Genomic DNA, 11,199 nt, shown 5'->3' on the forward strand with positions numbered 1-11,199 from the left:
CATTCTAAGTGAGCCAGAACCCTTTGAATTCCCTTTAGCTACCAGCTTATTCGCCCATTGATTATCTTTTGAAAAGATTTATAAGGAAAAGTAAAATCATAGCAATTATATATATGGTGATGGTTTTTAGCGCTTGTTAAACTTTATATTTGACATCTCTTTTTACATCTTGCGTCCTCTGACGTAATGAACTTTCTAAAGCATTTTGCAACACCATTAATTAGCGAAATATTTAATCAAGCGTAGCTATAAAAGCATTCAATGAAGCAGTCTGAAATATTCATAAAGGGATTTGTTTACATTTGACTACTGCCATTCAGCAATAAATAAAAAGAGTATTTTCTAAGTCAGGTACGTTAGCATGAAATACATATAAATAGAGAGATATATATATGCTTGGTTATGAAGAAAGAAATTGCTTTAGAAAACCAGGCACATCTATTTTCAGACCAGGCTGCCGAGTGATTACTGTATATAAAGCACTTTGCCGAGACTAACTGACAAGAAATTGCACGAAATGAGCATTTTATCAGCGATTTTAATTGCATTAAGGCTTTAATTGTGTATTATGTATAAAAAAAATTCTAAGTTAAATTGACACGATGAAATTCAATTCTTTTAAAGAGCTTCGTTGTAAATTATTTTCGCTCTAGCTGTAAAACAGAGTAAGGATCATTTGTGCTTACAGGCCTATCAACTGATTTTCAACTTTCTTTCTTACAGAAAAAGAAAATATTTATTAGTTTCTTGCCAAATGTAATGAAAAACGCATTTCTAGATATTTCATTGGCATTTTGTCCCATTTGATGTTTCTGTCTCTATACTTGAGTTTATCGCAAATGTTACTAATTATAAATCAATCCTCCCAGTAAGGTGTAATGAGCAAATTGTAGATAAGAGGGAAATCTTGATTGGTTTTAAGTAGTTATGAGGTATGAGTAATAAATTGGAAGAGATTTTGATATATTACACTATTAAAAAGTATTTTCATTTTGTGACTGTCTCTTCTAAAGCCAAATTGTACATTTACTTATACGGATCATAACTGGACTCTTAAACACATTTACTGGTTAAGATATAAATTTTTTGAAAATAAATGTATCACACTAGCGATTTTCATTTGTAAATAAACTGGTTCATTGTATTATTTAAGATTTTTTTTCTTTGCCAATTACCCTAAGGATGAATGAATCATACGAATGGATTGATTTACTACATTAGCTTTAAAATTTGAAGTTATAAATAACTGAATAAGGGCAGATGGTTTTATTTTAAAATGTGAAAACCAACAACTTGTAATGATCCCCAAAAAATGCCACAAGTCAGACTGATTTTGTGATTAAAGAAGAAGATCAGAGATTGGCCACTTTTAGCTGGAAACTATTTGCCTCAAAGAGAATACCAGTTTGATGAAATGGTCAGGGATATGGATGGATTATTATAAAAACAGCAGTTGGCCACAAACAAGTCCCGTCGATACTGCTTCGTGCAGTGGTGGTGGGGTGGCCAAGAAGAAGTAAGAAGAGAGACTTCGTGAGTTGGTTAGCAAGATATCTGCTGCAACATATTCATGCATACATGTAGTAATTATTTCTTAGAGAAATTTTTGTGTTCGAGAAATAAAAAAGCCACAACAGTTGCCTAATGCAATGAATTTTTGTAACTTAAGTATCTTTGGACTTTTTGTAATTCTTTATTAAATGATAAGCATCATTTTGCATTGATTCTCTATTCATACACCCCTGAAATGTCACACATATTTGTTATCATTTATTTTTAAACTTTGTGCGGAAAATAATAAGATATAATCGTAAAGTACTAATTCTTCATGTTTAAAGAAGTACATAATCATGTCAAAATTTGGAGTTTCCGATAATTTTCACAAGATGTCTGGATAGACCTACTTAAGTAAGAATCACTCAAATGTTAAGGAAATTTATGGTCATCGTATTTATTGCAAACCTAATCTCGTTGACTATTTTAGTATGGACTATTTAAAAGATTTTATTTTGTCAGAAAACTAGAACTAGTTATACATCTCATTCCCTTTCTCATACTTAAGTTAACTCCTTCTAGAGAAAAACAGTTTTAGTCCAAGTTAAATTTTGTTGTATATTAAATTTTGTGGTTAACAAAATCGCTATGGCCATATTATTATGACTGTCTTTTACGGAGACTTTTTATTAGGACGCTCTTCGTCTCAGCGAGATAGACCCCAGCAGTCACGCTGTTTCCAACTGTGAATATATTTCTATGAGTGGTACCAAATATCTTTTTTTAATCCCCAGCCCGTGATGGACAACGAAACGGAGGAGAAAACGGATCCCCAGTGCAGTCCGGAGTGCGTACGCCAAATGGAGCGCCAAGCCGAGGCGCAGCAGGCATCGATGCGGGACCTACTGTGGACACTGTCCAAAAACTACCTGGACGAGCAGGACTGGAAGAAGCTAGCCAGACACTTTGGATTCACCGAGGAGCACATCAAGGCTATCGAGCGGCACTACACCGGTAACCAACACCCTCTCACCTCGAGTATTCAATACGTTAACTTGCCCTGGATGCTAAATGTATACGCTTATTTCACATTATATGTACGTTACATCAGTAACCAACCCTTCTCTCTTCGAGTATTGAATAAGTTAACTTCGCCTGGATGCTAAATGTATCCGTTTATTTGACATTATATATACGTTACATTAGTAACCAAGCTCTCTCATTTCGAGTATTTAATACGTTAACTTACCCTGGAGGCTAAATGTACCCGTTTATTTCACATTGTATGCGCATTGCACTGGTAACCAACCTCCTCTCACCTCGAACATTGAGCATGTTTCAGAAATTACCTTACTCTGGGTTCTAAATGCATTCTACTATTTAACACTATGTGTGCACAGCACTGGTAATCAGTCTCCTTTCACCTCTAGAACTGAGCATGTTTCAGGAGTTAACTTATCTTGATTTTTCCAAGCGTAAGGTTCGCCTCAGATATGGGCATGAGAAGCTTTCGGCGCGATGGTCACTCGAGTGTGCACAGAAATGGTGAGGGTCGGCTACCCTCTATCGATGACGGGACATGGAAAGGACTGTATCTTGACCAGTGATGGCCTTTAGGACTCGACATTAATTCTCACCAATGCTGCCATGGCTGTCTAGTCATTCAAATTTAATCCGTATGCCTTAAGAACATGCGGGGTGAAGTAGCCTCAAAAGTGACCTTGGATGTTAAATGTATCCGACTATTTCACACTAGGTAGGCACTGCACAGATAACCAACATGTTTTCACTTCGAGCATTGAACGTGTGGTAGAGTTCAGTGCCCTGTAACCTAAATGCACCCGACTGCATGATTCATATATTTTCTATAATCTTCGTCCTAAACATTTTCTTTCAGAAAGTTTAGATTGGTTACCAGCAGATTTTGTTTCCTAAGTGCGATTTGTACAATACCTGTAATAAGTCATTATCTCGCGTAGCTATCCTATGAGATCTCTAAATATACTCTATAGTTAGTTTTTTTCTCATAAAAAATCTCAGATTTCTTCCATCTGTATTCTTGGGATTAATATATTATTATTCGCTTTATAAAGGAAATGAAGGCAAAAGGAATGCAATTACTTTAACATTTAAATTATTACATTTAAGCACATTCAATCACCATCACGAAAAATTATTTTTGAAATACTGATTTTCGTACTGAATTGCTAACATATTGACGGGAATTTTTAAAGAGTCCCTGCTGCGTCTTGATTGCCATCTGATTCTATTAAGCAGGAAATCGTATGAATAAAAATGCATGGCATTAACAGGAAATTAGAAAAGTCTAGTTTCTAAAAGTGCTAACCTTAATGTTAAATCAATGTCAAATTGGTTTAACATTAAGGTTAAATCGAAATGCATTTAATGAGTTGGACTTTTAAAATAATCTTTTAATTATTTCATTATTACTATTGGATTGATGAATTAGTGTGCGAAATGAATCCGTTTTCAACACCTATTCAAAATATTGAATTTTATCCGATGATTGGGAACACTGTTTCAATAGAAAAAAAAATGAAGCATCTTAGTCTAACAATCCTTACATCTTACTAAAATTCTTGTGTAACGTGATGACTAAACTATACTTGATACTTTATTTGCTATAAAAAATGCGTACACTGATAATAACCAAAAAGAGCCATTAACAAAATACAATGCTCAATTAAAAAAAATAACTAAATATTTTTTGCAGATTTTCAGTGGGGTTGACAGAGATCTGTGCACTTTGTTTCCTATTAAAGCTGAGTTCATGGGGAGGGGCGATTTTTTTCGCAAAAGTACTCTTTCTAAAAAAAAAAGCAGAATTTCTTTCCCTTTTTGAGTGTATAATACCAAAAATTCAAATAAAAATTTAAGGTTATAAATTTTTTTAAAGTGTAAATTTTAGTTTCTTTTCAACTACAAGTTAGAAAGAAAGAAAAGGAAGATATTTAGAAAAGAAAAAATGAGAAGTGACCGATATTTAGAACTTTGTCATTTTCTATTTAGTATTCTTTCTGTTTAGAATAAGATCTTTCAAAGAAATTTCAGCTGATTAAAATAAGATATTGCATTTCGATACATTTTTGAAATATTTATTCATAAAAGAGTTGTAAACTATTTTATGTAATGGACTTTATTTTAAAAATTTTCTTTGTACATAAATGCATTTTTATATATAACACAATATAAATTTGCTACATTTCAAAATTTTTGAGAAAAAAATTATAATTATTTTTATTTTATAAAGTAATTATATGCATTGAGAAAAATATTTTTCATTTTTAATTTTGGCTTGTTTCCCAAATTTTCAAAAAGCTTCATTATCCTACTATTCCAGTATTGTGAACAAATAATTTAAATAATTAAATCATTTAACATTTTTACACTTTATATATCATTTAGTTTAGTAAAACAGGGATACTTTCAGTTACTATTTATTCGGAATTCGGGATATTACATCATATACATCATTACATCATTGTCTTTATAATTCAAATTTGTTGTACTAAAAAATAGGTAATGAAACCTTCAAATAAAAATATAATTAATTCTCTTAGATTTAGTTATGCGAATATAAGGAGGAAAATCTGAATTATGTATCTGATTGCATCTTTTGAAACTTGGTGCTAATCCATTTCTTTTTCAAGGCAAATCGAGCTACAAGGAGCACGGATACCGTATGCTCCTGATCTGGCTCCAAGGACTTCCTTCCTGCAAACATCCTCTTAAAGAGCTTTATGAAGCCCTCACTGCCATAAACAAGAGGGACGTTGCAGGTGAGAATACTTTTTCTGCAAAAAGAGTATTGCAATTTTGAATGTTCGAGACCCGATTCCATCTAAGAATCGTTGTGTAAGTGGAACTTCTGTTCGCTAAATCCGTCGGGATCAAGTGTCCTCCCGCTGATGTAGTGTGGAAGCTTGGATAGGGGTTTCCAGCTCAGGAGTCGTCCTCGTCATCTTATCGCGGTTAGAATTGACGAGGTCCGTCCCAAAATAGCCCTCATTTTGCTTTAAAACAGGACATTGATATAACTAAACTAAGCTAATGTAATTTTGAAAGAGTGTTTCAAAACTCTCATTGACATAATCAAGTGGTTGAGGTTACTGTTTTCCAAAAGTATTGCAGCCCTCGACTAGATTAAGTCTACAATTTTTCATGAATTCCAAGTTCCAGGAAACCTTGAAGTCGAAAAAAAAAAAGCACCAGTAGGCATGGTCTCACCAAACTTTTTTCTCTAATAAATGTATTAGGCCATTCATACCACCCCATTATGAAATTGTAGATCTTAGGTGAGATCGTGAATGCTCAGATTTTTATTTTCATGCACTCCATAGTATAGGTTAAGAAAATTGGTACTTGTACATTAGATGTATTTGTGCATTGGTGGACAATAGTTGCTAAATTTCTATCTTTGATGTGAATATAGCTTTTTTATTGAAGCTAGCGAGCTATTTTTGGCTATTCATTGCTGGCCTGCGGTTGATATGAAAATATTATATTTACTTTGGACACCATCTTTCCACCTGATTTCAAGCAAAATTTGAAACAAAGTTACAGTTGTAAAAACAAAATCACATAAAAAATTTCACTTGTTTTTCAGTAAATTTTTTTATATACCACATGCAAGACGGTCAACTCCTGGGTGAATTTCATTCCAAATTTGATACGTATCTTCATTTCGGATGCCAAACCTGTGCACTAAATTTTATCTGCCTGATGCTGCATGTTTTAAAACTACAGTGCTCACTTTTGTTTGAACAAATGAACATCATCTAAAAAGATTTCTTTCAAAATTTGATAAATAACACATTTTTTGTAAAAATCCATCATTTCATCCATCTAGCTCAAGGTGTCATCGGGTGCACAAACAGACAAACATACTGAATTCCAAAAATGTGTTTTCAGGCTCAGCGATATCTGAAGCCTAGAATAATTCTGGCTGAGTGAACCGATAGGAGGGAGGATTCACGGAATTCTTGAACTTGAAATTCTTAGCTCTAGATTGAACAGATGATATGAGTATTGACATGGTATTGAGATTACTTAGCTAGTGTCTGTAAGTTATGAAGGTCACCTTCTGTAACATGGATCAGTAATAAGTGGCTGAGTGAAGGAGATAAATATTTTTCTTTTCCTTATGTAATTGTTTCCTCTACAAGAATGCATTTTTAAATTTTATCGAGGCTACTGACTGTTAATGATAAAATGTACAAAGGTACTGGGTTTACACACCAAAACGATTCGGAATCATTAGTCACTCAGGATCACAAATAATGTACACATAAATTGTTTCTAACTATATTTCTTCTATAAATTTTGAAACCTCTATATTGAGACACTATGTATTATTTTTGAGCCATTTAAGCAAATCTATACCATTTTTACTTTCTCGCATATGAAGTAGACGAGAACGTTTCGTAATCCTCAAAAGTATGCCATAAAGTATACAAGAAAGTTGTGAAGAGATCACTTCCGCTGGTAAATATTCCTATTTTTATGATTAACTTGGTTTTTATAATTTTAAATCTTCTTGCTTTTCAAGAATGTTTTTATTGCAAATCCTCAAACTCCCAAAAAAGGTCACAAAATATTGTTTGAGAGATGCTATTGCACTTACATGTACAGAGTGATTATAAAGAACATATCCTTATATATGAAACCGTAATGATCACACTTTCGCAGAAACGGAATAAAATTTTGGTTTAAGGTATTTTGAGGTAAGCACTCAAAAGTCATATGAAACACAACAGCTAAGCTCTAACAGTTACAGTCATAGCGGCAAAATTTTCAAATTTTCAAATGACAATACTGTTTTTTATTGGAATGTGTTCTCCTTAACGTAAAACAATAAACAGTGTTGGAACGGTACCAGTAGCAAGAAAATCACCAGCGTTAGACAAAATAAGAACAAAAGAGAAAATAACCAATAATATCAGAGAAACAACAGAAAAAAACATTTCATTATGTTTCACAAATTTATTACTTGACCTAATGCGGTAGATAGTGCCTAGAACCAAAGCATGTGTCACGTTCACATAAACGGAATAAAATTTTGGTTCAAGATGTTTTGAGGTGTGCGCTCAAGAATCATATGAAAAACAACTGTTAAGATCTAACAGTTACGGTTACACAGGTAAAATTTCAAAATTTCAAATGACAACACCAATTTTTATTGTTGGAATGTCTTCTGAATAACAATAAAAAAACAATAAATAGCGTTGGAAAGGTCCCTGTAGTACGAAAATCACCAGTGTTAGACAGATTAAGAAGAAAAGAGAAAATAACCAATAATAACAGGGAAACAACAGAAAAAACATTTTAATTTTCTACTGACCTACTTCAACCACAACGACACTTTTCAGGCGGCAGATGGTGCCTCGAACCAAAGCAGGTGCCGCACTCAAAGGAATCTGTTTAACTTCACGTCTCTGTTAAAGCATCCCTCAGTTGTTTTCTCTTTTCTTCTTAGTCAGCCTAGTGCTTGGTATTTTCGTGTTACAGATACCCTTCCAGTACTATTTATTGTTTTTTTTTTATGTGGAGAATAAAATTCCATTCCAATAAAAAAGTTGGAGTTGCCAATTGAAAATTTTGAAATTTTGCCACTGTAACTGTAACTATTAGAGCTTAATTGTTGTTCTTCATATGATTCTTGAGCGCATATTTCAAAAAACCTTGAACCGAAATTTTATTTCGTTCACGGTCTTATATATCGGGATAGTGTTTTTTCTCATAATCACCCTGTATTTAGTCTACTACTGAATTCCTAACAAAGGTTGCTTTTCTTTTTCAGAGAAGATTCGTCGGAAAGCGGAGGAGCGCCCTCCTCAGCGTCGCAGTTGTCGTGCCAACAGGTTCTGTGCCTTCTGCACGCTCATGTGACATAGGACTCCCCCCTACATCATCCGTGCCTTACAGGGACTACTCGCTGGTGCTCTCATTCCATCTCAACCCCGATGTAGGTGGTGACCCCTCATTCTCTCACCAGGCTGCAAGGATCAAGAATCACGTTTAGGGGGTGTCAGGTGATCAAGAAGAAACACTTCCAGTTAATGAGTAATCGTCCTTTTTTTAATGATGAAGATTCAATCATTTGATAATTAAAAATCTTTTGATAAAAAAAGCAATGTAAAGAATTGTACCTCAAAAATATCTTGAATTGAAATCTTATTGGATGGTTCTGGTTGAATAGGGTAGATTTATGATGCATAAGATTTGCATTTTGGCTGCTGTTTTAGGAAATTCGTGGAAGAATGTGTTGCAAATTAGAACAGAGGATGAACGTTTAACCTTGATATTTAACGATATAATTTGTTATTCCCCCTCAAGCATTGGTCATAAATTTTCATAAGTAATTTTGGTTAACTCAACCTGTGAACTCAAAAAAACTAAATAAATATTCAAATATTTTTTTTAAATCTTTATTTGTACGCATTAGGGTCTTTTCTAATTTCGTGGTAAATGATTCTTGAATATATATCTCTTAGAGAGTATATTAGTACTCTTATAGTCTCTGTAGAGAGCACAGTACTTGACACAACTATTTTTCCATATGAATCCGCGTACAATGTCATGTCTGACATGTATATCGAACTATAGGAATTTTTTGTTCATAAAGTAGTAAGTAAATCTTAAGAAATAGAAAGATCGTTTGGACGTTCTTTTATATCTCCATGAGGTTCCGTTCTTCCAATTTGTGTTAAAAATAATAATAAGTGTCTCCAACAGGATGTGTCCTCTAATTAGGAGATTAAATAAATTTTTTTATCGATTTAATCAATATAAATCCACTTAAAAACGCCATTTTAAAATATGGCTGTTTCCATAACTTAGAAAAAATATTTATTTTTCTTAAAATTAACTTTTGCATTAGAAATAACAATTTAAATATAATTTCGGTCAATGAATCTAAAGTTCATGTCATGGCGATTGTTTCTCACTGAATCTATGCATCCATAGTATCAGCTATAATAAAGTTAATAAGAAACATATTATAAAAATTCAGGGAATAGAACAATATCGAAATTATGTCTCAATTCAGAATGAAGATGAATAAATCCTTCTCGGATGTACAAAAATTCTCACAGCTCATTTGCGTTTTGATTTTTGAATTCCGGTCTTGTCTATTCGTTTAGTGAATTGGCAATAGTCTTTTTGCTACTCTTTAACATGCAGTTTTGTCTATATACCTTATCATTATTGGTACCATTTTTTTTAAATCCAAGAAAGAAATATTTTTTGGAACTCTTCCTCGACCCATTTATTCCTATGAAACTATGCTCGCAGTGGAGTAGTGGTAAAGTCTGGTATCCGCGACTGGAAGTTTTCAGGGTCGAGACCTTATTCCTTCAAAGAGCTGCCATGTAAACGAGTTTGCTGTACGTTAAATCCGTCAAGGCATATGTTCTTCCGTGGCATAAATTTAGAGAAGGGTGCTGACTCAGGTGTCATCCTTGTTATATGATCTAGAAGTACGTTTGAAATGAACTCTAGTGTTGTTTTAAAGCAGGATGTTAATATAAATAAATTAATCCTACAAAAACTGTTGATTATTCATCACCTGTTCTTTATTATATTGCTAACTGAAAGGTCACCTACCATTCAATAAGATTTTAATCTATGAATACTTTTCAATGAATGTTTCAAAATGTCACTTTTCTATCACTTACGATGTTATTACATTTTAATTAAATTTCTCAAGCGCTCTAGAATTCTTATGTCGAATTTTTCATACAAGAAGAAATAACAGTAAAAATATAGTCACATTTTTTTAAATTCGATAGAAAATGATGGATTTTTTTTTATTTTTTGAAAGCATGAAAGATCGATTTTGACGTAAAATCAACTTAGAAACAATGAGGGAAATTGTTTGATGCTTTCCAATTAATTGAGGGCCAACGCATAGTGACATGAATGTTATAATATCTGCGATTAGAAATTGATTTAGAAAATTTTATTTCCGTATTTGATGTGAAAGAAAGAAGACCAAAAAGATTCACGTCCTTTGGGATTCCTCATTAAAAAATAATCAATATATCAAATGTTTCAATGTGTTTTCCATTTATAATTCATTATTTATCGCAAAGTGTTTATGAAATGTTATTTGTATAACACTTTTAAAAAACATTCTTAGATTTTTATTTATCAAGAAAAATTGTTACTTTTCATGAAAATTTTAAATTTTCGGAACATTTAATAAAAAATACAGATAATTTCTTACTAATCTCATTAATTTCAACAATGAAATTATGTTTTTTATGCATATATATATATATAAAGAAAGACATGACTGTTAAACAAGCACAATTATGATGCTTTAAGATGAGGTTGAATACTATATAGCTATTCATTTGTGATATAACTGATGTATCCTTTAAGGGATTAGAGAGACTACAAAATTCTTTTTAAAATTAGGCTTGTAAAGGAATTTAAATTTTACCCATTAATGTCCAGTGTCTTCATTTGAAAGCAGTTGCATTTTATTTTAGTGATTATAAAAAAAGATCGTATTCCATCGTGTCTATGTTTTTTGTTATCTGGCAAGTCAATATGTATTGTCAATTCCCTAAATAGGTTTTAATTGGCATGTAACACACATTAATAAGATTTTGAACTCAAAGAATCATCCTTTAAAAACTTTTTGAATTTACTTTTTAAAATAATGCCAGGGAAAATAAA

The 11,199-nt window shown here is 32.5% G+C and overlaps 1 protein-coding gene across 1 annotated transcript in view; it reads left to right on the forward strand.

Annotated features, from left to right (window-relative positions):
* Positions 1 to 10,719, forward strand: part of LOC129989312 (ankyrin repeat and death domain-containing protein 1A-like) — a 158,355-nt gene extending 147,636 nt beyond the window's left edge. Inside the window, exons 13-15 of the mRNA XM_056097758.1 lie at positions 2,289 to 2,508; positions 5,166 to 5,294; positions 8,315 to 10,719. Coding sequence (XP_055953733.1) covers positions 2,289 to 2,508; positions 5,166 to 5,294; positions 8,315 to 8,403 — 438 coding nt within the window. The 3' untranslated portion in view covers positions 8,404 to 10,719. The remainder of the gene's footprint in view (positions 1 to 2,288; positions 2,509 to 5,165; positions 5,295 to 8,314) is intronic.
* The last annotated feature ends 480 nt before the right edge of the window (positions 10,720 to 11,199 follow it).

This window comes from Argiope bruennichi, chromosome 10 (genome assembly GCF_947563725.1).
Source record: "Argiope bruennichi chromosome 10, qqArgBrue1.1, whole genome shotgun sequence".
NCBI lineage: Eukaryota > Metazoa > Arthropoda > Arachnida > Araneae > Araneidae > Argiope > Argiope bruennichi.